At 41.6% G+C, this 27,363-nt stretch overlaps 2 protein-coding genes across 2 annotated transcripts in view; one reads left to right on the forward strand and one right to left on the reverse strand.

The window, feature by feature from the left end:
• The window catches only part of LOC141760961 (bolA-like protein 2), a 246,952-nt gene that overhangs the window by 42,702 nt on the left and 176,887 nt on the right, over positions 1-27,363 (forward strand). The window lies entirely within an intron of this gene.
• The window catches only part of adam19a (ADAM metallopeptidase domain 19a), a 169,445-nt gene that overhangs the window by 37,184 nt on the left and 104,898 nt on the right, over positions 1-27,363 (reverse strand). Inside the window, exons 5-9 of the mRNA XM_074624422.1 lie at positions 14,895-14,971; positions 6,570-6,753; positions 3,849-3,914; positions 3,153-3,224; positions 2,620-2,786 (exon numbers count right to left, since the gene is read on the reverse strand). Coding sequence (XP_074480523.1) covers positions 2,620-2,786; positions 3,153-3,224; positions 3,849-3,914; positions 6,570-6,753; positions 14,895-14,971 — 566 coding nt within the window. The remainder of the gene's footprint in view (positions 1-2,619; positions 2,787-3,152; positions 3,225-3,848; positions 3,915-6,569; positions 6,754-14,894; positions 14,972-27,363) is intronic.

Genomic DNA, 27,363 nt, shown 5'->3' on the forward strand with positions numbered 1-27,363 from the left:
CGCGGGATCACAGGCAATCCCAGTCGACTGGTACCAACCATGTCATGCAAACTTACCAGAGAGGAGGCTAAATAAGCTCCAAATTTAGGCTGAATTGCAGGGGCAGAGTTTATGTTTCTCTGAGTCTAACACTTGTCGAGACCGGACAAATAGTTTATTCAAGTCACAACTTGAAGTGTACAACTCAGTTTACAGTAACACATAAGAATGTAAAGCATGAGCAGTTAAGCTGCTGCTGTAGGCAGCTGGAGCAACAGCTGCAGTCCCCCGTCACTGTCAACACTGGTTCTGTGCATCCACAGTGCTGCTGTGCATTTTAAAGAGCAACTTAAAGACAACTTGAATTTCTTGGGTGAATTTCTACTTTCAGGATTTATGAAAATCATGATTTGAAAATAAATATTTGATATAGAGTTTTGAGCAAGTCCCTGTGTTGCATCAGATGACGTCACATAAGGGAGTTGGTTTCCCTGATCCTGCCACAGCACAGTGAGTCTGTGGGCAGCTCTCATATAGTCAGTCTGTCTTTCTTTTGTTGCTAGTTTACATTTCACTCTTGTCTTTTTTCACATTTCTTGGTGAATCCGGTTTATGCAGTTCACAGTTTTCCTAAATGGAAAAAGAACGGTGCCAGCTTTGGTGCCTGGGTGTGTTCTGCGCAGGTGAAGAGACAGTATTCTTGTCAATATTAGAAGATCACAACTAGCTTTGGTCCTGCCAGATGATAGCAAACTTTACAACACTGTAAAACAACACAGTGTGAAGTGTTATATTGTGGAGTGTTTAACCTCTAGTGGCACTATGGAGCAGTTTTTAATGAGTGGGTCCCTGTACTAACTCACACAGACATCTGCTCCCACCCAAGCCGCTGAGCCATCTTCGCCATGGTTTTACAGCCCGGCTTGCCCGGTTCAGGCGGCTGTCGTTCGCCCCCTCTACCAGACATCTGGCAGCGTGTCGAGGCATCCTGCCAGCAGCCACTGAAGACGAGAGCCCTGTCTCAGGTGGATTCTCTCAGGGTGCAGGGTCGCACAGAGGCATATTACCCCGACGTGCACCCCCTCGCGGCCTGCTTCCACCGGCAGCCAGCTGGTCAGAGAGCAGGAAGCCTTTAACACCGCTGCTGCATGACAGGGAGACGCTGGAATAGCAAGATATTTCAACTGACAGGCTCTCCACATTCCTGGGTCGAGGGGGGCGGATGTGGGGGCGGATGCATTTGCATGGCCAAGAAAGCTGCTTTCCGCCTTTCCGTGACTCCGTCTCATCCCTCTCCTGTTGGAAGGAGTGAGGCAGGAGCAGTCGTCGGTCATTCTGGTAGCCCCAGGTATGCAGAAATGACTCAGATGATGGCGGCTCAGCCCTCACACGCTGAGAAGAGCTGGACTGTCTGTATGGGTTGTTCAGACCATCCATGCGGCAAGAGCGGCATCCACCGCCGCCTGTTACAGGGCAAAGTGGTCAGGGTTGCACCCCAGCTGCTTGCTGCTTCGTGGTGACCGCAGCGAGGATACCCTCAAACCAAATCCCTCCTTTGTTCACAAGAACTTACAGAGTTCTTTCAGGTCGAGGGGTTACCCAACTAGATGCTTTTTGTATTACACCCCATGTGGGGGACAGGGAGGCAAAGTTACATTTGCTTTGCCCAGTCCGTGCTTTGGCATATAATGTTGAACGCATGACCCCACTGGGGCGCACTGGGGCAGCTGTGCTTGGGTGATGGTGTGGCTGGTTAAGTCCAAGAAACTCCTGGTGGGATGGCTTTGTGAGTGCATCTCCCAGGCCTATAGGCAGGCAGGAAGAGACCCTTCAATGTGGTCCGTGCACACTCTACATGCAGTGTGGCTGTGTTCGGTGGGGTGAGTGTCGAGGACATCATGGTCGATGCCTTGCCCGTTCTCACAGTTTTATCTCTTGGACATGTCGGGCTCCTTTCAGGTTCTGTGCTCGCTGGCTGGCTGGTAACGTTTATGCAAATTTCAGTTGGCGAATGCATGCTCGTGATTGGAGGAGAGTGTTATCCATAGAGTCCAGTAGAGGGCTCTGCCTGTGCTTATCAAACTAGGGTTGCAAGCGCATGTAGGCGGCACAATAAACAGTCCGGCACATGGTTTCACACTATTCCGTTGATCTACGGGCGGCGGTAATGTGTCATGAAATGCAGCAATGCGGCAACAAAAGGTAGTGAAGAATACTGCTAGCTAGTAAACATGGATGGAAACAAATTGGCCTGAAAATCAGCTTTTCAAATGTTTTATGAGGACATACATCTAACGTGTTTCTTAGACCTTTAAAGTGCAATAACTGATTTTTTTTTGGCCAGCAGAGACAAGTTGTGAACACAAGATTGACCTTTTAAGTTGATATAGTGAACTTGTTGGCTAAAAAGCAAAAGAGTTATTTTTTCCTTCCAAACTACAGATGTGAAAGTGACCTTCAAGCTTTTCTTCCAACCTACAGTCCATGTGTTTAGGGCCGGCTTCTGAGTACACAGCAGAAATGTGGTTGAACAGACTCACCAGCTGCTATGTTCCTGATGTGTTTTGCTATATGGCTGCTGTAGTTCAAGTGTCATTGTGTGTGTGTGTGTGTGTGTGTGTGTGTGTGTCAATTGCTCACGTCAGCAGCTGGGCGTTGTCGTGTTTCTTGCGGGATTTCAGCTTCTGTCTCCACTGGAGGAAGGACCAGAGGGTGGCGTTTGGCTCCTCGGTGACAATACACTGATCCCGGTCAGTCCAAACCTCCAGACCAATCAGAGGCACACGGATGTTCAGAGCCCTGTAGAACTAAACACACAACAACAACAAATATGTATCTGCTGCACACACACAGGTTGGTCCACAATTTTGTCATAAGCTCCCATAACACAGTCTGGTCACACAAGGCAATTTCCCCCCAATCTGCCTTTAAGGGCTATTGAAGGACACTATTGACTAAATCCTGATGTGGCTTCATATACCACAGTAGATATTTGTGTGCACTTTTCAATCACTGATCATTTATTTGGAACATCAACAAACTTCAGAGTTGATTAGTAATAGATGACATCAAGATATGCGCCGACAGTACAGAAATATCTATTAGCTTGTTGAATGGAGCTGTTTGTTGTCTGGAGGATTGCGGTCGGCAGCAGGAGAAGCCATCAGCCTTACCTTATCCACGTAATTGGCAATTTCCATTATCCTCGTCTTGGTCTTTTCGTAGTCCTTATTCTGCCGTTTAAACTGCAGGACGGAGAAGATGGGGGAGTGTTAGTGGCATGAATGAGGTCTGCGGTCAGAAAAATAAATAAAATGTTAGGGACACTTCTTTTCTAAAGGTTCCTGCGGAGACTAATGACTCATGAAAACATAACTATAACCCAACCGGCCCTGTTTTACTTCTTCTACCACGGTCCATCATCATAATTATCCCAATTACAGAGGGAGAGGACCAGACTCTTATTGGTCACTGTGAGCTTTTACCATGGCATTAATGTAGGAGACAAAACCCTAACTGACTTTTATGAAGATATAGCATCTCATCACTGCAGCTTAGTGTCTATTTAAAAGCCCTTCCACCTTTAGATTCCAACTAAATACATGCCATTACGCAAACGAAATCCTTCCGCCTCGTCTCCACACGCTCTTCACCTCGCTGTGACTATCATCGGCTCAGAGCTCTCGGTATGAAAGAGCTCCATTAGCCGGAATGAGATAATTGTTTAAGATGTGGACCCTGTTTCCATCCTGGTGTGTCATTTGATGGCCGTCTGATGTCAGGGGACAAATGTGGCGCTCATGCTGATGTACACTGAATTAGTCTGCTGTGGAATGAATGGTGAAGGTGGAGGGTTATTGTCAGCTTACCAGTGTGTTGTCAGCCACTATGTACAGCTCCATGTACTTGGTTGTACCCCAGGCGTTCCTTTTAACCTGACAGCAAAGACAAAGGCAGGTGGGAACATGGTTATGCACGGCATTGTTTTATTGTATCTTAATTTATTACAGACTCTTTTGAGTCTGTTTGTGTATTATTATATTTTCGCATTATATTATATTATATTTCAGGGGTAATAAAAGTTGTATTGTTGATTGTAATAGATTTAAAAGGCATCTCTTTCCTTCTTGGACATCCAGATTAATTAATTATTAATATTAATTATCATTAATGGGAAAATTTACGAAATGGTAGTATAGTATAGTGTAGTGTAGTGTAGTATATTACAGTGTAGTATAGTACAGTGTAGTAAAGTACAGTACAGTATAGTACAGTGTAGTATAGTATAATATAGTGTAGTATAGTACAGTTTAGTATAGTGTAGTGTAGTATAGTATATTACAGTACAGTGTTAGTATATTATAGTGTAGTATAGTACAGTGCAGTATAGTTTAGTGTAGTGTAGTATAGTGCAGTGTAGTACAGTATAGTATTGTATAGTATAGTACAGTGTAGTAAAGTATTGTACAGTGTAGTACAGTGTGGTATAGTGCAGTATAGTACAGTATAGTATAGTAGAGTGTAGTATAGCATAGTACAGTATAGTATGGTATAGTATAGTAGAGTGTAGTATAGTGTGGTATAGTGCAGTATAGTATAGTATAGTATAGAACAGTATAGTATACAGTAGTAAAGTGTAGTATAGTATAGTACAGTGAAGTATAGTATAGTATAGTATAGTGTAGTTAAGTATAGTACAGTATAGTACAGTGTAGTATAGTATAGTACAGTATATTATCGTATAGTACAGTATAGTGCAGTGTAGTATAGTATAGTATAGTATAGTGTAGTATATTGTGATCCAATCACTGATTTCTGTGAGGTTTATTTTTGGCTGATTTCATCATAGTTTATTTTAGAAAACTCTATAAAATATAAAATCACAAGAAGTCAATGAGGGAGAACAATATGTTCGGATACAACATGCAGTACAACAGAAGGAAATGTATAATCCACAGTTTTCTTGGTGGAATATTGTAACTTTGATTCCCACTACCATCGAGGTTCTCAGTGTATCTTGGTGTTGATCCAGATTGGTACGCACTAACAAGAACACCGTTCTGGGGGAAATACTGAATATAAAAATGTGGAATTCAAAAGACTGACGCAGGTAGGCAGGTACTGGTGTCAGTATATAACCTAATTAAATGGTTAAAATTTTGCAACTACACAATCAAAAAGTGGTACATAAAGAGTGAAAAGCCTTATATGTAGGAGTAGCCATCCATGTTGTTGTGTGTGCAAAGCTTTACCACTCCTTCTATCCCTCCATCATTAAGTTTCCAGCCCCCTAATACTTGATTACACACATTAGGGAAAGGCTCTACTGTAATTAAAACTCATTGATTTACGTGCGGGGAGACTGCTGCCTCGGCTCGGTCTGGACTTAACACCAATATTGCACATTGGCGGAGAATCCGTGGTACATATCCACACTAATGCATTCACACATTGCATTGTTTATTTGAGATGCAAATAGTGGCAAAAGCCTTGGGACTTAGTCTGGGGTTTTGCTGTGGCTGGCATTTCTGCATAACAACCTGCGATTAATGAGTGGCAGTGGAGGGAATTGGGAGAGCCAAGGGGTACGGTGCAGGAGGGAGGAAGATAAAGAAATCGGGGAAAAAGGATGATGCCCTGGTGGAGAGCTGAGAGGGCTTTAGCATATGAGGTTCGGGAGAAAGATGGTGATGATGAACACTTTAAAGTGATTGAGAACGTAAACTGGAAAATGATAAATATGGGAAGAAATATGAGGAGAAAAACAAAATAATCACTCCCAGCAGTGGAGACAGATGAAGGCAGAAGGGCCCATCGAGGAACCCTTTTATCATCTATAACTGCAGATGAGCAAATTAGACTGGTATTAAGTTCCTCCTCTCTATAAAAGGCACTGGAAATTGACTCATAGCCATGGCCTAAACAGACCTGAAAAGCAGAGTCAAAGCCATAATTCCCTTCATCTCCAGGTGGTGTGAGAGTAATTTTGTGCCCTAAAATAGCACCGAGACCTATTCAATATCGTGTTTGCATGCGGCAAAGACCATTTCCCCTGCAGAGCCAAATGTTCTCATGTGATTGGTGATTTCATTTTCAGATTATCCTTCCAGGAAGGAGTTCATGGTAATGAAAATGCATGCATTGTTTAGCAATAGTTTAGCGAAAGATTATTTGGATTTCCATGAGCCCATGTATGGATAAAAACACTTGGATAATGCTACACAGGAAATTATTTTTAAAACCTTTTTTTGCTGTCTTTCGTTGTTAACAAGTTGTTACAAAGCACACTTTTTTATTTTCGTTGTGGTATTACAGTGGTAATCATTTTTCAGATGTTTTTGGAACTGACCAATATTTTGGGAAATCCACTTGTTTGTCTTCGGATACACGGAGATGAATTTCTATTGATCTTCTCGTCTGTGTTTCGGCAAGACAGCAAACAAGTGGATTTCCCAGTTTGTTGACTGTTCCATAAAGTTAGTGTGGACGACAAAGTTTCAGTATTTTCGTATCTTTATATCAGGAAAACTAATATGGTCTAACCATGTTTTCTAGCAAATGAGTGACGTTGGTGTATGTGCGAGACTCACCCTCGAATGAAACTGTTTGAGCAGGTTGGAGATGTGGTTGGACTTTGTGGTTTGATGACCGTGTCCACAGTTTCCACCTTTAATTGGCAGATCCTCTGCACTCCACAGTGAGTGGTGGGGAGAATCCACACCACTGATTGGCTCCAGGTAGTAGGTGTCACTAGAATTCAAGGATATCAGGCCCCTGTGTGAAGGAAAAAAGACAAGAAGGAGGGATGTAATTAGGGCTAGGTATTGTTTAAAAATGACGATGCCAGTACCAATACCAGTACCTACTTTATTCCATACCCATCATGTGAATGGAAACTGTGTGTGTCCCATCGGCTAGCTAATCTCCGCCGCACTGCACAGTGCTAATACAATGGTTACCATTGATAACGTTGTCGCGGAAACCCTTCAGTGTGAATTCAATCGGCAGAAGTACAAAGCTAGCGTCAGGCTATAAACAAACTACTACGTGTGCAGGCAATCCCGGCTGTATGGGTTGCAGCTGTTGTGGTAGTGGGCCAATCAAGCATTGCATTAAATTGAAGAACACTTGAGGTGATTGGCTGCAAGCAAAACCATACAAATAGTAATTTTTTTTCTAGATCTGGGCACAAAAAGGATCGATTGCAGGTTTCATTTGATGGGAGAAGTTCCGATACTACTTGGTTCTGGGTTATTTCGGTCGATGCCTTAAAGGTTTTGAGTACAGATACCCTGCTCTAGAAGTAAAGCTGGGGAGCTTGTGGAAGACACCAAAACGGGATAATGGGGTTTTCTTGGAAAGTTCAAGTTTTGCTGGCCCCAAGAGGCCAAAAAAATCAATGAATGCAGCTGAAGTACAGTATTTATTCTAAACACTGAAATGTCCTTTTAAGGAACAACTGTTTTTTAGGTTAACTAGTATGTATTTTTGATCAACCAGTGAGTATTATAAATCCTAGCATGGTCTAAAACTATTTAGATACATTATTTTACCACCATTGTATATCAGTTGAAAAACTAGTGTAACCTACAACTGCGATTTTGAATCCAAGAGATCTATAAGTGCACCAGTGCAACAACTGTCCTCTAAAGAGCCCTTGCTTGCGTACATCCATATGTCACATGTTCACCCATTACACTGACATAATGCCACCTATTCTGTATTTGTATTGTACTTTTCTCCCCCTTCAGGCACTTTCAAATTGGTTCAAATGTGTTTTTCTTTGCAAAGGCTACAACAGAGTGAGGACACATTGCAGGGTGCAGCAGTGAATTTTCACCAACTACCGCTGCATGACTCAGGGAAGATTACGCTCATCATTCTTACACTGGATTCCAGCTCCTGCACTGAACCCCTCCGTGGACTGTGGACCATGGACTGTGCTCTCTAGTTTCACATAGAGCATAGCAACTGAGAGCAACAGTGGCGGCACCTTGTATTCTTTAATGCATCATCATCGCACGGAGATTGGTTATGGCAAGGCCTTGTGTAGAACTCTTGTGAGAGTTTGTGTTCATTCGTTTACATTCTGCAGGCAGCCTTGAGTAATCCTGTATCTTTACACATGTAGGAAGGTTTCTGAATGCAGTGTGTAATTGTTTTTTAGATTAAAATTCTAGTAATGTCATGAATCAGGTTCAAGTTTAAGGTTATTTTATAATTATCTTAAAGTTACTACAAGAAACTTTCATTATGTGATGATTTTGGCGGTCCCTATGGACATAAGCGGTAGTGTCTCAGAGCGTCAGAATCTCTTTAGAAAACCTCTTATTTTACTGACAGTCGGACTCAGACAACCACACAACCAGCCTACAAAAACAACACAACTAAGGCCAGACAAACATGACCGACAAATAATTAATACAAACAACTGCAAAGTAATAAGAAACCCTTGCTATTAAAGCTTTCAAATCTCCAAGGGGAGCTTGAGGGCACTTGGTAGTTCATTCAAACAGTTTATCTGAAACTATCTAATGCTGAGTGGTTATTGGTTCGTGTAGTTACAATATTGAAGTGACAGAAGAGATGTGAGGCGGTTTGGTAGCTTTAACAGTAGTGCTTGAAAGGTGAATATCATGAGATGATTATTCCCTCTTGTCGATGAGGAAGTCTCTGATACAGAAAGCAATGATGAGTGTGAAATGAGTCATTGGTGATAAAGCGGAACACACTGTGATAAACAGGGTTCATTTGCTGAAGTAATGACGGCGCAGCGACGGCACAGAATATCTCTGTAATCAAGTGCAGACATAGAAGCTGACTGAGCAACAGTTTTACATTAACAACAGACAGACAACATTTAAGTCTGTACAGAATTTCAATTTTGGAATCAGATGTTGAATATGAATCTTGAATAACAGTCTGCTGTCGAGCCAGAAATAGAGTAATATGGGTATAAAAGTTTTAATGGCAGGATAGTAAGAGTAGACTGAATATAAATCCGAGCCTGGGCTGGGTAGGAGCCTGTGACACACAAAATTGTATCATCTGCATAAAAATGGACATTGAAGTACTGATTAGGAAGAATAATGTTATTTATGTAGAATGTAAAAAGTAATATCAAACAGGATTTATTATGGATTATGAAACTGACCAGATGTTCAATGCCAGTTTTCTGTACTTCACAGGTTTCCACACCCGGTGCTGCAAGCACATTTTGGATGGTACCAAAAAAACTAGGGCTGCCCCTCTTAGCTGATTTTTCATGCTGAATGACTTATTTCCAAGAAAGTTCTGAGCACATCTCTGATAAACACCAGGTTTAAAGTGGTGCTTTTGTGTGATTCTTTGTTGAGAAACTCAGTGTTAGATGACTAAGAATTTCTTTGGTCAAGTACAGCTCTTAAAAAAAGGATTGAGAGTCAATACTCAGACCTTGTAACTTCGAGCTAGGCCTTATACAACATCAGTCCGACCTCACTAATGATATTAGGGTTGATATTATCTTAACACAGATATATCAGTGGCGGCATATGTGTTGGCCAATAAGTGTCAGTACAGAAATGTCAGATATCCCATCCATCTATTTTCTTCCGCTTATCTGGGGCCGGGTCGCGGGGGCAGCAGGCTTAGCGGGGATTTCCAGACATCCCTCTGCAGATGGACTGGTAAATAGAGAGCTTTGCCTTCCGGCTCAGCTCCCTCTTCACCACAACGGTCTGGTACAGCGCCGGACTTTCAAAACTGCAGACGTCCATCTCCTGCTCCATTTTTCCCTCACTCGTGAACAAGACCCTGAGATACTTGAACTCTCTCGCTTGGGGCAAAGACTCACTCCCAACCCGGATGGTGCAATCCACCGTTTCCCGGCATAGAACCATGGCCTCAGACTTGGAGGTACTGACTCTCATCACGACTGCTTCACACTCGATTGCAAACCGCCCCAGTGCGCGCTGAAGGTCACGGTCTGATAAAGCCAACAGAACTACATCATCTGCAAAGAGCAGAGATGCAATTCTGAGGTCCCCAAACCGGACACTCTCCTACCCCCCGGCTGCGCCTTGAGATCCTGTCCGTGAAATTCACAAACAGGATCGGCAACAAGGGAAGTCAGGTATGTTCGGGTCATAACGACAGTGTTGCCTATTACATAGTTTGTCCACCACTGACAAGTTTATCTTTTGACTGTAAAGTATCAGTCATGCTCTAATATAAATAGTATAAACATATCTTATTATTGGTTAATCATGCATTTATTAAATCCATATTAGGACATAAAACATTTAAACCTACCTGAAAAAGGACCTTTGGATTATCACTATGTAAATGCTTTTGAAGTTTTAACATTGTAGTAAGCAGTTATAAGGTTTTTTCTATTTAGATATTCATGAAATAAAGTGTTACTGTGGCTCCAAACAGAATCTTAAAAATCTTGAAGTGCTTTCTTGAATATCCATCTCTGTCCTGACATTGAATAAAATAATGGCTCTGCTTCGCTGTGGTGCAATATGCATTGGAAGTGTGTATGAAAGCCATTTCACCTTGTCTGAGTTGCTGTTTATTTCAGAGCAGACACAATAGGCACAAAGAGAATCAAACTGTGAAAGGCGTTGTGTTGCTATTGTGTTCATCCACACTGCTGATACGGGCAAAACTGAGCTTGGGGCCATGCTTTTGAGAAAATACAGCTGTTTTTTTTCTTAAGTAATTATGTGTCCAAGGCTGTTTATCAATTTACCCTAAAACCATGTAATTCATCCTGAGTCCATACAAAACACCTCGTTATGACACGAGTCGCCGGCAGGGGAAATGAGCTGGGGACCGCGGGGCAGGAGTGAAAATGAAAACACAGAACTGCTGGATGACTGCAGATAAGAGCAGCGGAGGGTCAATGCTGAAACCTGAACAAAAAAGTTCGGATCCATAACTTTGTTATCCTGGAAGCGGGGGCCTCTGGAAACAGGCAATTTCTGCAATCATGAGATTTTTTATTTTGCATAATCATCAGTTCCCTGCGAGAACTGCAGGTTCGTGCAGTAGTTTGGCCATTCCAAAGAAAAAGCCTCAAATCCACGGAGAAAACGAGGAGGGTATTTCATCCAGCTCTGCAGCTGCAGCACAATAAATAGTCTCATCAAGGTACTCTTTTATCCTTATGAACACATCCTATGCATATACCAGGAACGAAATCAGAAAACATTGTTATTTTCACAACTGCTCGTTAAAATCCAGGACGTTGTTTGTGCTGTAATCATGATCTCATAATGAGAGCGATGGGAACGGACGGTGGAGCCACGTTGTTGTTTAGAGAAAGATGTCGTTGATTTATAGTTTATGGTAGCCGTGTTGCCGAGCAGAGGACATGTTCAAAGATGTAAAAGCATAAAAAAGTGATCGCTTCTGGAGGAACACATCACACTTTACCCCGCTGAATCACACCAAACCTCTTTTTTTTTTTATCCTTTGCTTCCACATCTTTCTGACATCATCATGTTATGCTAATATTCTGACTCATAAAGTATCCTTTACGGTTAGCACTTTAAAATGACTCAGTGTTAGTCATCTGTGAGTCGGAGAAGAACACGCCGAATACATGAGTTTGTTTTCCTTCAGAGGAAGCTGAGCGAGTGTGAGAAGGACGACACAACGTCATTCCTGTTTGCATGAAATTTGATTTTTGACCTTGGGAACACTCGTTTGACAAAAACAACTCCTCAATTGTACACATCAAAGTGTGTCATTGATATACAGAGTTGTCCTTTAGTACCATATTTACTATGAAATGTGAACGTTTCATGAGTGAAGATCAGTTTAAAGAAAGACACTTTTTGAAAACTATTCTGGATAAACATCCATTTTATGAAATTTAAACAGGCTCTCCCGGATGCCTTTGCCTCAGAGGACAGACTATTTAAATTCACTGTATGAATAACAAATAAGGCAATGCATGGCACCTCATACTTTTTGAGTACTGTCTGAATTGTTTTGTAGGACCAAGCATCAAAAACTGATAATACTAAGCAATGATTGCCTGCCAGATTCTTAGACTTGTTTATGACCTTCTCATCTGATATTTCCTGATTTAAAGCCCTTGTTTTTGTGTGTGTTTTTTGCTTTTGCAGAAAAAATTTAAAATGCTGGTGAAAACTGGTGCAGTCTATGTGTAACTGTCAACCCCCGAATCTCAGATGCATAGCCGAGGAGAGCAGCGTGCCTTCCTGTCTGCCATAATGTCTGTTTTGATACAACCACTGGGGGCGCCAAAGTCTGAAGTTTTCAAATGTGTCTTTAATGAGAGGAGACAGGATGGAGCAAATATGATTTTTAAAAAAAGTGTTGTCCTCCGGTGCTCCTAATCGAATCTGCAAGATTTCACAGACCGGAAGAAAACAACCAATCAGAGCCGAGCTGGATCCTTGCCGTGTCTGAGCAGCTGTCAATCACTTGCGAACTCCGATCAAACGGTCAAACTAGGCAGCGCTGATCAAATATGAATCAATATTCTGTTACTGTAATGCCTATTTCTCTCCTCAAATGTTTCAGAAACGTCTTGTAGTGCACTGTTTAGCTGTAAAATTAAAAAGTTTGTGACCCGGGATGTTGAGATCAGTTGAGGAAATACCAAGCACCGCCCACCAGCTGGAGCAAACTTTCTGTGAGTATGTGTGTAATGTTAGCCAGAGCTGACACACAAATATCACCTCTAAACAGAAATCTGAAGTCTACAGCAATTTGCTTTATTTCTAAATACTGAAAATGTCCATATATATGCTATAAGGGCTTTTCTATCCCCCTGCTGCACATGCAGCATGATTGTTTGTAAATGGTAAATCTGTCTCTAATTCAACATCAATGACACGTTGATGCATTTTGTTAAATGAAAAACGTTTGTAGTCAGCGAACAGCAGGACATAATTCCTCCCTCTGTTAATTCGCTACTACATCCCTGAATGAGAGTAAAAGGCTTAATTCAACCTCCGCTTTGTTTTTCAGTCCAAGAACAAAGTTGTGTGGGTCAGCTCACACGGGGACAGCTCTGTGAATGACTGGACATTTAGAAAGCATTTACATTCTGTTAGCTTACAGATCTCTATTCTCCCCCACGTCTGCTCTGTTCCCATCAAAGCTGCTGTCAACAAGCAGCATCTGGCTACATTCCCAGATCAGGACACAGGGACCGAAGAGTGTCGACGGACGTGTCAGCGCCGAAACCAGCCTCTATCCGAGAGAGAAAAATATCACCATTTTTCTTACGACGTCATAAAAAACTTTTAAAACTCTTATCTGTTTAGATTTACCGAACAGGCGTTGGAATTAATTCCTACTAAAGCCCCACTGAGCTGTAACTTAATGTCTCTTTTATTGGATCAAATTCATGAATATATTTTTTGGGGACACACATCCTCGGGACGTGCGGCATCTTTGCCAGGAGAAGGTTTCAATCTGAAGCCTTCAATATGAAAGGCATTCCGTATTAAAAGCTGTCTGAGGCTGTGATATTTAAGACTTTTTAAAACGGCTGCCTGGATCCCCCAAAGAGGATCAAATTACTCATTTTCATGACAATCTGAAGAAGTAAAAAAAAAAAGAGTTCTGACAGAGCGAGTTGAACTTTCTGTGTTTTCAGATGAAACTTTATCCAGATGTGTTGAAGGGCATAATTCCAGGCTCATGGCGAACATTAAAGCTGCACAATGAGACTTTTATTGACATTAAAATAAACAAATACCTTCTGTGTCTACAGGTCTAAATCCAAGTGAGCCAGGTGTAGTATCATTAAGTTTTAAAAAAACAAGCATCGTACTTCATCATTTCAAGCCCTGCGCATCATTTATATGTACTCTATATGCCTGTTAATGATGTTTATCTGTCACTTCATTTTGCCACTAGATTTAAAAAATGATCCAACCTAAAAACCCAGCCAAGTGTTGTCAGCTCTTTTCCAATTAAAGTAGCGAGCAGCACTAGCTCAAGAAGTCCCTAAATCTAGAGAGGAAGTCACCAAGTCATCAACACCGACAATCCATCCCCTCAGGCCTCCCCTCAAATGATCATTATGAACGTATACACCTCTGCATCACTGCAGCAAGGCGAGAAATTAAACCACTAGAGGTCAGCAGAGCAAGATTTCCAGGTTACTCTTTTAATATCTATATTTTCTTTCGGCAACGTTTATGTATAGACGGGTTTCCTCCGTGCTGCCGGCACCGCTGCCTTTGCCAGACAACAGCGGGGAAAATAGCTCCAGAGAGCGGGAAGGAGAGAGAACAGGCGGGCGGACGGACGGATGTACAAAGCAGCAGAACAAAAACACCGAAACATTTCCGACAATATGATAATAATGCACTTTGCGTGCCTAGTCTGATAGTTTGTAGATATGTAGCCTATAAACAAGACATATTTTAATAAAATATAGCTGTACCGACAGGATACAGTAGAGCACAGAGGCCGTTTCCATGCTGACAAGCGCTCGCGTCTGCCTGTCTGTTCACCTGAGTAGTGCAGAGACCCGCTGTAGGAGGTCCTTAATGTGGCCCAGGACACATTCACTACACACTGCTAAAAGAATGTGGTCATATGTGGCCCAGACCACCTCTGAATGTGGTCTGAAAGATCCGATCTCAATGCGTCCTCAATGCATCTTCTGTGCGTTCACACCTGTACTTAGAGCTGTCCACTTGTGATCCGATCACTGAGCACGCATGTTAATACCAGGTCTGAACAGGGTCTTAGACCACCCAGAGGAAGCTAGTTTACTGTCCTCACACTAGACTGAATCAAATCCAGCATCTGAGCACTTGAAGTAGACAGAGTATGTAACCTACTGTATTTAGTCTGGGTCAAATCAGAGCAGCTTTCCCCCAAACTGGTAACATAAATAACACAAACACACTGTCGTCAGCTGTTTCCCGTACCTGACTCCTGAGCATGTGCTGAGAGCCACCCAGGACTCTGGATGTCCTCTCACATGGCCATGGTAGAAGCAGTGATCCTGAAAAAGAGAAATGAATTGCAATCAATATTTATTCCATTCATATTTCATCTGGAGAGAAGCTTTAAAACGCTGTGATAATGTTTATGCAGACATGCCCCTGGTGCAGCCAACGATGGATCGACTCGGTGTCACTAAAGCGGGCCACGTGCTCCTGTTTCACGGCTGCCGGTAACAACACTGCCCACTGTATCTGAACAATGACGAATCGATACCGCTCAGCAAAGCTCCTTACAGCTTGTTGACGGTGTTCAGACGGAGGACGGAGCTCGGTTAAACATCCTGATGAGGATTTGAGATTATTTTACCCGACTTGCAACGAAAGAAAATCAATTTGAAGACCTTTAATAAGAAGGAGGCAGGCTGCTGGATGCAAGGACACGTGTCAATTCAAAGCTGTTCAGGTGGCACCGCAGTGACTCACTGCCGGAGCCTTGTTATCACAGAGACACAATGTTTCCACACTGCCCTGATCAGCAACATCATCATGATATTTACACGTTTTGTTCAGCAAGAGAATCTCCACAAATGAACACCACTTTTATGATTTTTGAAATGTGAATGCAATCGCCAGAAGTAAAAAGCTAACGTTAGGCTATAAACAAACTACACCAAGGTCACATGAGCGTGAGTATGCACCACGAGGCTGTAAAGGCGGACGAGTCAGCGTGATGACGTTTAGTAGTCTCATTTGGCCACTTGTTAGCAACCGCCTTTTTAAAGACATATAAAAGCTTCAAAATTCATGAGTGGGGTATTCATTGACATATTTTATATCGTAGAATAAAACATTAAAGGGACTGTAGGTAAGTTTTTGCATGTATAAATGTTTTTTAATCGCCTTTTTATTTCCAATGTGTGAATAGGTTAGCCTAAAAAAAGAGACCTTCTGCAACTTTCTGGGTTTCCTCTATCAGCCTGTAAACTGCTTTTAATGTGAAGAATGTACCGCGAGTACCTTTATTTTCAGCTCCGCTTCAGGGCTAACAGCGTGCAACCATAGCGAACGTTCGGTTAAAAACGGAGTCAACCAGCCTTCACCACAACTCAGACTCCAACACAAACTCCACCAAAGCACAAAAGAAAAACCAAAGTTATATCTAGTGAAGCTCGTCTTGTTAAACAGGAATGTGACCGACGTCGGGGGGAAAACTTGGATCAACATCGGCCGGGCCTTCAATTCATGGAGGAACCTTCTTTGGTTTTGTGTATCAAAGCGGACCCCGAGCTGACAAAATTCCTGTTGGACAGGCAACATTACTGCCAAGCATGTGAAATATACAGTGATATTGTGGTTTTAGCTGTCATTCATGTTCAGTCTCGGTGTGTCGCCTCACTGTTTTGACTGATGCTTGTTTGCATTTATGTAGTGCGAGCACGAGCACAAGCGCGAGCAACAGTACGCTGACTGTCGTTGACTTAACGGCCACAAGTGTCACTGATAACAAGCAATAACTGATTCTTACAGAGAGCCCCTTTAAAATCTCTTCAGCTTGTGTTAACCACAGACCTTATTTCAGACATCTACCTAAAAAGCCATTCAAAAAAGCCATTGACTTCCAGACGAGGGAACCAGAAGTGCTAAAATGCTAACTCATATCTGGGTTTTAGGACTCATTCCTGAACCACTCAGTTGCCAGTAGATGAGTATGCCTTCCATTTTTTTCTGGTGTGTCAGAAACACGCTGAAAGACATGGTTAGTGTACCGTAGAAAGCAGCATGGAGGCCAATGAAAATGTTCTTTTTTTAATATATCTGTTACTTTTTCAGTCTCTCTTTCAAACTCGGTGTCGAACTAATTTGGAACAAGCGCTGCTTGGAAGGAGACCAACGGAATTTGTGGCCAGAAAAGAGGCGGAAATTAGCGTGCCCACCCAGGTGTCATGTTTCCATCACTGCCGAATGGAGCTGAAGCCGATTAAATAGCCGTGACTACTGCAGAGTCATTTGTGCCAGCAATGAATGCTGATTATAACCTTTCGCACTAAAGACAAAGCCAGATGTTGGTGTGGTTTTTGTCCAGTGGGTAAGGGGCTTTACTGACCATATGCCAACATGTGACTGCCATAATAACTTCACAGTGAACATTGTGGCCAATAAGCAACCATTTAATGTTTACCTTTTTCAAAATGAGTGACAAATATGATAGATTTTGCGCTTTGTTTTCCAGCTGCACTGAAAATTGTGACCATAAAACCGGGTTTTGTGTCCCGTTATACCTCTAATGAACTACAAACAGAAGTGCAGCGGTGAATGTGGAGCCTCAGAGTTCTGTTGAGTTTATAATAAAGGCTGAAGAGACAAAAGATGTTTTATTACCCTTAAGTTAAAACCAGCCAAGCTGCCAGAACACCTGCCTCTCTCTGCTAACTACTGTATTGTAACTTATATAAAAGGGGGAAAAAAGACATAAGAAACTAGTACTTTCAACCTTCAAAGTACAAATGCATCACACCTTTCATGATTTCTAAAAGACGCTCTGCCTATGGGCCTAAAGACCTGCTGTTAATGTTGAAAAGGGATTTATCACCACAAGGTTGAAATTATGCCTGCATTCAGCTTTTTGACTATTCAAAAGTCTCTGTCAGCTCATCAGAGAGTGAATGATCTCTTTCATTTGAACAGCAGCAGCAGCAGCAGCCGTGAGTGCTCTGTTAGAGCCAACATACAAATCAATTGTCAGCGAGAAGCGTCCCTGCCAACCCTCAGCAATTAGTCTGGGTACAGGTAGAGGATGTGATGTGGACGCAGGCCAAGAGATCGGCCCCGCTAGGCCTTGTTTCAGCTGTGTGAGGGACAACCTGCCATCTGTGAGGGCTTACCGTGCGGAAAGGCGCTGTCAAATGCCGAGATGGATCCCATCTGCAGTTAAAGCCGTGTGGTCCAAAGTTGGAACATCAAACCGAAATGTCTGCAGCAGGTTATTTAAATTTTGTGGAGGGTGTCGAGTTTTAGCTCACTTTGTTTGACCAGGTTGTAACAAAGACATTTGTTACACATCAGGTCTTTCTCAATCTGTGTTTTTGTCTTAAACATGTGATCTCGTGGACTTGTGAAACGCCCTATATGCCTATATATCTATATGCTGTGAAATGATAAGAAATGTTCTTAAACATGTTTTAACGAATTGGGCAAAATGGGAATTTTCATTTTCTGTCCACACACAGTCGTGCACATTTCCGGTTTTGCAAACCCGCTGCGCACCTGCAAGGCTCATTGGAACCGACTTGCTACCTGCAAATTGTTGGGCTGTGTATTGGCAATAACCTGGCAATACGATACGTATCATGATTCAAAGGTAACGATTCAATATATTGTGATATATTGTGATACTGTATGCAAGGCAATATATTGTGATTTTTTCAAATCTAATTTTAGGAAGACATAGTATAAAGACACGTCATCATCTGAGGAAAAGCGGAGACTATGGAGACTAACAAGACTGTTAAGGGACCCCAGTATGCAGAAATATACAAATATACACCATTTAAGTATAGGCGAAAGTAAAACATTTGTACTGCATTCAAATAATTCTACATGGTTTTTGCCCAAAACTACATGGAATAAGCATAAAGTGGGCATGTCTGTAAAGGGGAGACTCGTGGGTACCCATAGAACCCATTTTCATTCACATATCTTGAGGTCAGAGGTCAAGGGACCCCTTTGAAAATGGCCATGTCAGTTTTTTCTCGCCAAAATTTTGCGTAAATGTGGAGTGTTTTTTAGCCTCCTTCACAACAAGCCAGTATGACATGGTTGGTACCAATGGATTCCTTAGGTTTTGTAGTTTCATATGATACCAGTATCTTCACTTTATCTTTAAAAAAAGCCCATTCATTGCCCTTCATTAAATATTTATCGACACCGAGATTTAACTGTTAAATGACAGCTGTTCTGAAGGATTCACAGTTTATATAGAATGAGATCATTTATAGAATAGCAGCAGATCTCTGGACTGTTTCAGAAAGGAAATAAGGACAAAAAGACATGAATGAGGCTTTGTACCCATGTCAGCAGCTGGATCAGCATCAATAGAGACTTCATCTTCATCTGTTTGCTTCATTTTCAGACTCCCCCAAAATTTGATTTTGCTGTCTTTGAGGCATCCTAGGTGTTAATAATGGCGTATTTTGCACACTGTTTTTGTCTCAGATGCTTTGTTTGAGTTTCTCACCTGCGCCTGAACAAACTTCCAGCCTTCAGGATCAAACACTTTATCATATTTTAAGAAAGATGTCAAATCGGAATGACCTGCTATTAGATTTGTCTTCATCCCAAACCTTTAAGCTGGTGGATTGTGGGATAAAAGCTCACCGAACCATGTCTGATAGAGACGCTGCCTGTGGGTGTTTGGAACCAACTCTGGTTTGTTTACAATTGGAGAGAATCAGAGTGAGCTGAGAGAAAATCAAAAGGTATTCAAAGATCACATCTCTCAGTTTGCTGCTTGAATTCAATTATCAGGAAATATCAAATGAATTGTTTCTGTAATAAGATACAAGTGATTATGACTACTCGCTTGTGTCTCAGTGCTGAGTGGGGGGAAGACTGTCTTCATAGTTTTATATTCTGATGAAAGGAACAGAAATATGTTCTGCTACAAGTTTAACCACGGAGCAAAGCCTCAATGTATTCTCTGTAGTCTGGACAAGGCTAGCGAGGCGAGACGGTCGGGCTCTATCAATCACCATACAAGCAAAAATCTGCTCGAGAACGTTCACGTCATGCAAACTGATCTCAACTTCAGGCAGATGTTGCAACACAGGCACTGTGTTTCATAAAACCAATCCTTCTTTTGCTGATATCTCTGCACCTCTGTCTGTTTTAAACCCTCTGTTTCTGTCTCATCTGTCCCATCATGTCACAACACCTATTCATCAACACCAAGAATACAAAGCATGAAAGGGATTTCTGTTCAAAATGTACCTTAAAGGCAGATTTGTCAAGTGTTTAATACTCTTATCAACATGGGAGGGGATAAATATGCTGCTTTATGCAAATGTATGTATATATTTATTATTGGAAATCAACTAACAACACAAAACAATGACAAATATTGTCTAGAAACCCTCACAGGTACTGCATTTAACATAAAAAATATGCTCAAATCATAACGTGGCAAACTGCAGCCCAACAGGCAACAACAGCTGTCAGTGTGTCAGTGAGCTGACTTGACTAAGACATGCCCAAAACTGCATGTGATTCTCATAAAGTGGACATGTCAAGTTGCGTTAATGCGTTAAAGAAATTAGTTGCGTTAAAACAAATTGGCGTTAACACATTATTATCGCGTTAACTTTGACATTTCTTGTATTGTGTAACTGCACTACAATCCTCAATGTTGTAACGCAATAAAGTCTAATGGCTTATTTCCTGTGGTCCTCCAACATTTAACACGTGACTAGCAGACGTACGAAGGTGGAGTGAAAGCTCTCTTTATAATACAAAACAGGCTACAAATGACTGACTGTTATTTCAGGGCACTTTGAAGATGCTCTCTGGTGCGATCAACTTAAGGCTCGGAGGAAGATTATTCCATTGTGCTGCGGCAGAATAAAGAAATGCTTTTACCTGTCAAACTCTTAAACAACACAGTATACAATTTGTTGAACAGCGTCTTGTTGAATAGCCATGAATGTTTTTAAGTCAGTAAAAGCATTTCCATAAACATGGAAAATGGTAAGTGGACTTGCATTTATATAGCTCCTTTCTAGTCTTCCGACCACTCACAGCGCTTTACACCACATGTGAACATTCACACACACATTCATACACTGATGGCAGAGGCTGCCATGCAAGGAGCCAACCTGCCCATCAGGATCTCATCTAAATACTCATTCACACATCGATGGCTCAGCCTTCAGGTTCAGTATCTTGCTCAAGGTCATTTCGAAGGACACAGTCCACATGCGGACTGGAGGAGCCAGGGATCGAACCGCCGACCTTCTGTCTGGTGGGCGACCTGCTCTACCTCTGAGCCACAGCCGCCCCACCGGCACAGCTTTTTTTTTTTTTTTTTTTTTTTAGAGCCTCACTTAGTTTTATGTCTGGTTTTGATAAATAGTTTGTCCACCAGAGAGTACTGACAAGTAGATATTTATAATGTGGAATGTCCTGCTCAGTACATATCTTGACAGCCCAGTCGCCAGAAACAAATGTTGGCATTGTTACGTTTCTGCAAACCAGAGAAGGAAAGATATTAGAACAAATATTTGTCTGTTGTATATTTTGGAAAAGTCAATAAAAACCTTAGGACACATATAATCACATGGATTTCTTTTTGTACGATTTCCATATACCCACGATCCCGACTGACTGTAATGTCTTTCAGAGGCTGTAGCTCAGTTATAGAGCTAGAGTAAGGAGTGTTGGTATCATATGAAACTAGTAAACCTAAGGAATCAATTGGTACTCACCATGTCATACTAGCTTGATGCAAAGGAGGTTAAATAACACTCCAAACTTACGCAAAATTTTGGCGAGGAAAAACTGGCATGGCCATTTTCAAAGGGCTCCCTTGACTTCTGACCTCAAGATATGTGAATGAAAATGGGTTCTATGGGTACCCATGAGTCTCCCCTTTACAGACATGCCCACTTTATGATAATCGGAAATTGGAATGGCATAAATTGGGTATGACTGGAAAGCTGAAACTGTTGTGGAATCAATGAGCCCATTTGGGGTGTATATCTCGCCAAAAGTTACTATGAATTTTTTTTTCCCAAGATGGTAACGGTAGCCCAAATTTGGGGTCCTGGCTCATGGACTATAAGGTTAGAAAATGGTTTAGAATCATGGTTTGTGTTAAAGTGAACTGCAGTCAATGGGTCGCAGCCTGTAAAGGTCCGTTGTGGAAGACATGCTGGACTCAGTCTGCAGAGCCCTGAAGTCTTGCCGCCGCTGCTGCACAGAGCAGCGTTGGCTTGTTTATTCAAAGTTTAGCAATATTGAAAGTGTCTGCAAGTCCTTGGGTTGCCAACAATACACCTGCCAAGTGTGAATTAGATCGGATGAACGGTTCTCGAGATATGTGACGGACACACGTGCAGACTCCTTGCTCTATAGTTATATGTCTACACGTCAAATGACATGTGTTTACCTAGCAGGGACTACTTGTACCAGCCTGTTTCCAAAGCAAGTGAATGTGGTACATTAGTGGGTGACTGCACCTGAAAGATGAAATGAAAGTGAGAGCTAGTAGGAGCTCTAAAACTAACCATTCATTTTAATAAACTTTTATTGGTCTGAAGACGTTATTCATCACTTAACTAACCGTAAGCGTACAGAATATGGCATGCAGCGCTGCAGCCAAAAGTCTGCTGAGGACAAGCGGATGATTCGGTTCCTATGATGTAGAACTTAACAGCTAAGTTGATCAAAGGGCCAATCAGGGGGCTCAACCGCCACTGATCATCAGAAACTCTGAGACGTCTGCAAAGATTCTGATAACGTGAGTCTTTAAAGATTGAAATCAAGTGACTTCAATGGACGTGACATGAAGAGGATTGTGACTTTGCTAAATACTGTTGATGACAGACCAAAGAGGGGATTACCAAAAGTTATTTTTTCCTAAATTTTGAATCTCAATATACGTAAAACCAAGAAGTCAATGACCTCCGAAAATGGCGCTGTGTTTAAAAAGACATAATCCAGGTAGTCTTTTTTTCTGAGGAAACTAAGGTCCTTTGAGAGGCGATGTGGCGTTTTAAAATGTAGCCATTAGAGTGTCTATTATATGGTATTGTTCTAGTCATATTATTAGTGTCCTTTTTAAAACAGATTTCCACCAAAAATGTCCACATTTTGAGATTCAGGACATCTCAGAAAATCTTCCGGTAATAGAAAGTGAGAGTCAGAATGTGGAGGAATAAAAGCTTTTCCTTCTGCCTCTGCTATAAACTTTGAGGGCTTTATATATCTGTTTGTGGTTGAAGAATAGCAGCATCTTTCTGCTCCGGACTGTAAAGTTCATCCAAATGTGACATGTTGCCACAGTACAATGTAAAGGAAGTCTGAAACTGCACAGATAGGCTTCTTTGTTTATATTAAATATATTAGATTTCAGAATTTTTGTGATCACTGTTGCAATGCTATTTGCACCATTACGCATTATATTGTTAATTTCCACATACATTAAAGACTCCACTGAGGCTGCAATGTGTCCACGGTTACAGACACATTATAGATTGGAGTTCATCCTGTTGCTCAGTCAGACCATGTGATGTATCAGCATGGGTATATAGATCAGCGTGTTACAGTATGTGTGTTAACTGTTCATGTGTGATGATGTATTGCGATGTCCGTGGCATAAAACCATTTTGTTTGCATGCATGTTGTGTTTGTGTACATATGTTGAGTGTTTTTAAGGTAAGGTGACATTCGCCGATGGACGATGTTTATCTGTTGTGTTGCATCTATTTTACGCCGGCTAATGTTGTGTTGGTTATTTGCGGTCGGACTCGGACAACAGTAACCAGCTGCTGGCTGGACATGACTCTGACGGCGGGCGCCATGCGCACCTGTAGTTCATTTACAAATAAAAGTGGAAGAAAAAGTCGTCTGTGTGGGAGTAGTACACTGTCACGGAGAAAGATCAGCGACAAGAACATTGATAAGTTCAATGTCAAATTAAGCAGCAAGACAATGACTTACAAGATTTATTAAAAACAGTCACTGTGGGTCTGGATGGGAATGAACTTCATGTGTGCGTAATGTGTCACTAGAAGCCTGTCAGTCCAATGAGGAGTGACGCAGCACCCAGTACGTTACAGTGGGAACATCCTCCATGCCGTGCAGCAGTCCGTCCTCCATACCGAGATCATAGTCCAGGCAGAGCGGAGCTCACGCTGCTACTAATCCAGTAGTTAATCGATCGCGGAAGGCGTCGTTATCTCGGATACAAAAATGTAAATAAAATATGCTAAAATGGTTCGCCAAATATACTTAGGCGGCCGTTAACATAAAGGCGGCCCGCCCAAGTAAAGTCTGTGTGAGAAACACTGCTTATGTTTCTAATCGCTTTTACATTTAATTTATGTTTCACAATACTTTTTGTTGGGCTGCTTAAATACTAAAACATTATTCTGATTGAGTAGGTAGTTGAATAGCAGCTGGAAAGGCTTTTGAAGCAGATATTTAAAAAAAAATAAAAAACTTTTTCATGTGAAGAAGGTTATATTGTTGTTTCATAAATTTGTCTGATTTAATTTGTGCTCATTCATAGACAGTGTAATGAAATGCTGAATGATTTTTAAATTCTGTTTTTTTTTTATAATCAAGAGGTCTTTGTTTCCCTGGCACAAAAGGGGAATAAATAACAGCAAAACAAAATAAACAAAAACATTAGTATTGGTACCGACTATCAGACAAATTATTATTCAAACATCGGTATCGGCTATCAGCACAGAATCGGTGCGTCTCTAGAAAAATTATAGTGATGCCACTATTGCATATATCTGTCACAACAACAGTGCATGTCTTCCTATTAAAGCTGTTGTACATGTTGAGCGGTGCAGTCGTGTGGGTGCATGTTTTATAGTTGAAAGCAGCCAGCGTGGTGCTGCACGGGGCTCCAGCAGTCGTCTTTCATATAGCTTCTACTTCCTTTAACCATTTCAGCCGAGCTGCCGAGCCCTGCTCCCTAAACTGCTTGTCTGACACGCGGTCGGCAGCGTTAATAAAGTGCTTCATAATTTATGCATCACTTACGACAGCGGCCTTGTGGCACCGCGACGTCTCCCGTGTGGTCGCAAGAAATATGATTAAAGAAAAAAAAATCTGTTTTACAGTGTAGGATTTCAATCTGCAGAGTTATTCTGTTATGAACTGCGGTAATAATTTGTGAACTCTCCTTCTGTCAGTCTGTTCTATCTAGTTGTAGTTAGTGATTTCCTACAGAAAGCTCTGTGAAAAGATCAGATGGAACAGATGGAGCAAACTACAGGTGTGAAAATGACTTCAACAAAGTGGAACATATTCCTCCTCCTTTAAAAATATCCGTCACCTTTACAGAAAGTAAAGAACGCTCAGCAGCTTGGCTTTTTCGTTGCTGTAGTGACAGCATACGCTGATCTATTAATAGTACCGTAGATGTTATTTGACGATGTTCCATCTTACAATACTTTGTCACACAATACATTTTACCTAAACTATTATGTATTAAAGCCACGTCGTGCTGCTGCTGTGCTGTTTAACTCATCCCTACATGGAGACGAGCACTGGAGCCATACAGTAGCTGGGATCCTACTGAAGTAAAACATTTTGTTTTTTAAATTTGAAATGTAGTTTTTCACACACAGACTTTGGTGGAAAAACCTTTTCCCCATTCACATCTCTTCATAAGAAGTACTGCTTTTCCTCATCCCTGTTAAAATGTAATGTAAATGTAATGATATGAAAATCCTGGATTAACAAAATGAGTTAACGACCACCACTAGTAGCTCTGAGTGCATGGAAGACTACGGCCACCAATATTAAAATGAAATCATTTAATCATATATTTGTGTGTGCATGATGTATGACAAAAAAATAAAGATTTTAGGATCCAATTTTCATTTATAATGCATAATTACACCCGAAATTAAAACTAAAATACGAAGAATAATCTTTAATTCTCTTAATATAACACTGCCATAAGGTTAAAGGAGCTAAATGCTAGATTGGGAGCATTTCTATTGCCTCCACATACAGTAGCTCTCAACTCTGCCGGCGGCTCGTAGGTGACGGTGCTAACAGTGAAAACTAACGGCAACACTGCTGGCAGAGCTAACAGTGTTTATGAGGTGGAACCGGAGAGTTGGTGACGGCGTTATCAGGTGAGCATTGGTGGGGCACATTCACATGCACTAACATGTACTAAAAACACACACCACCAGCCCGGTGATGTCAACAAAGCACGGAGAAGCTCTGATTCCAACACACACAGAGGGAGAGAGACCTCCTTCTCTGCTCAGGTAGACATTACTCCTCTATACCTTTACATAAAAAATAGTTGTTTACTGCTATATTAATGCCCTGGATATGTATAGAGAACCTTTAATGAAATTGAATGCAAAAAGTTACTTTTCATTTTCATTTTTGAATCGGCAGAAAATGTGCAAACTAAATTGCAAACTGGACTTTTACATTTGAATTTCAATTATGTCCTGATATCAGCTCATTTACAATGAAAATGAAACATAACTCTAGCATAAGTTCAGTCAAGCAGACTATTCCTTTGCATGTTTAGACCTGTAGTTTAGTTGTCATACATCCTGCCATTCACTCCTCTCACGCATGCTCACTCATCGTTTCCTTGCTGTCATTGGTTGGGGCTGTCAATCTGATCTATCCAACAGCACAGTGACACGCCTACATTGTTAGCCTATCATCTCGCTGCTGTCTCTTTTTAAATAAGATTCTCTCTCCGCCTTTAGTACATTCATGCCGCTATTACGTGCGCCCCCTCCACCTCCCCATCACCGCCCGGTCTACACAGATTCATCAGCTTCATCATTCATCAGCCTCCTCAGCACTACCAGTCTCAGCAGAGTCCTCATCACCTCCATCAGTGTCTGGACTCCACGGGAGGAATTTATCTCGCTGTTGCTCAGGGCAGACGCCCCTCCATTAAAAAATCTCCCCGTAGAGTCTAAACGCCAAAGACTTCCTGTCAACACTTTATTATCACATGTCGTCTGTTATAATAAACAATTATCCTTGTCTCTGCTGATTGAAATTAATGTTCCTAATGACCAAATACATAAAGATGATGATCATTTTTTTTACAAAATGATACATCTCACTTGATTTATTACCTCAGTAAACATTGTAAACATGAGTTTATGGTCTCAATCGTTAGTTTCAAGTCTTCTTCCACACATCATGATGTTCATTTAGTAAATTATGGTCCCACTTAGAGTCAAATAGACCATAAAGCAGGGGATGCTTTAAGGCGGGGCTACCTTGTGATTGACAGGTCGCTACCACGGCGTTGTCCGGTCTGGGAGTTGTCTGTGTTTTCGTCTTTAAACTTTAACCCTTTCACAGTGTGTTTTCATTTCATGAAAGTTTATTATAACCTTTTTGGGAACCTTTGGGAAGTTGGGAAATGCAGAACTCAAGGCTTCCAAATGGCAGTCCACCCAACCAATTGGTGACGTCACGGTGAAAACATGTGATTCAACAATTCATCCAGATGTGGCTCCCCTTCCTATGTCACACACAGACTCATTAGAATATACCGCCTACAGCTTGAGAACTACCTTTGCATATTTTTCTCATAAGCCAATCAGAGCAGACTGGGCTTTTTCAAGAGACACATAATGAGTTTTTGAACATTAAAGCACGTAAACACGTTCTAGAAGAAACCCAAAATACAAGTATGAACCTGGAAATGAGCATGATATGTCCC

Source organism: Sebastes fasciatus, chromosome 22, assembly GCF_043250625.1.
Source record: "Sebastes fasciatus isolate fSebFas1 chromosome 22, fSebFas1.pri, whole genome shotgun sequence".
Taxonomy (NCBI): domain Eukaryota; kingdom Metazoa; phylum Chordata; class Actinopteri; order Perciformes; family Sebastidae; genus Sebastes; species Sebastes fasciatus.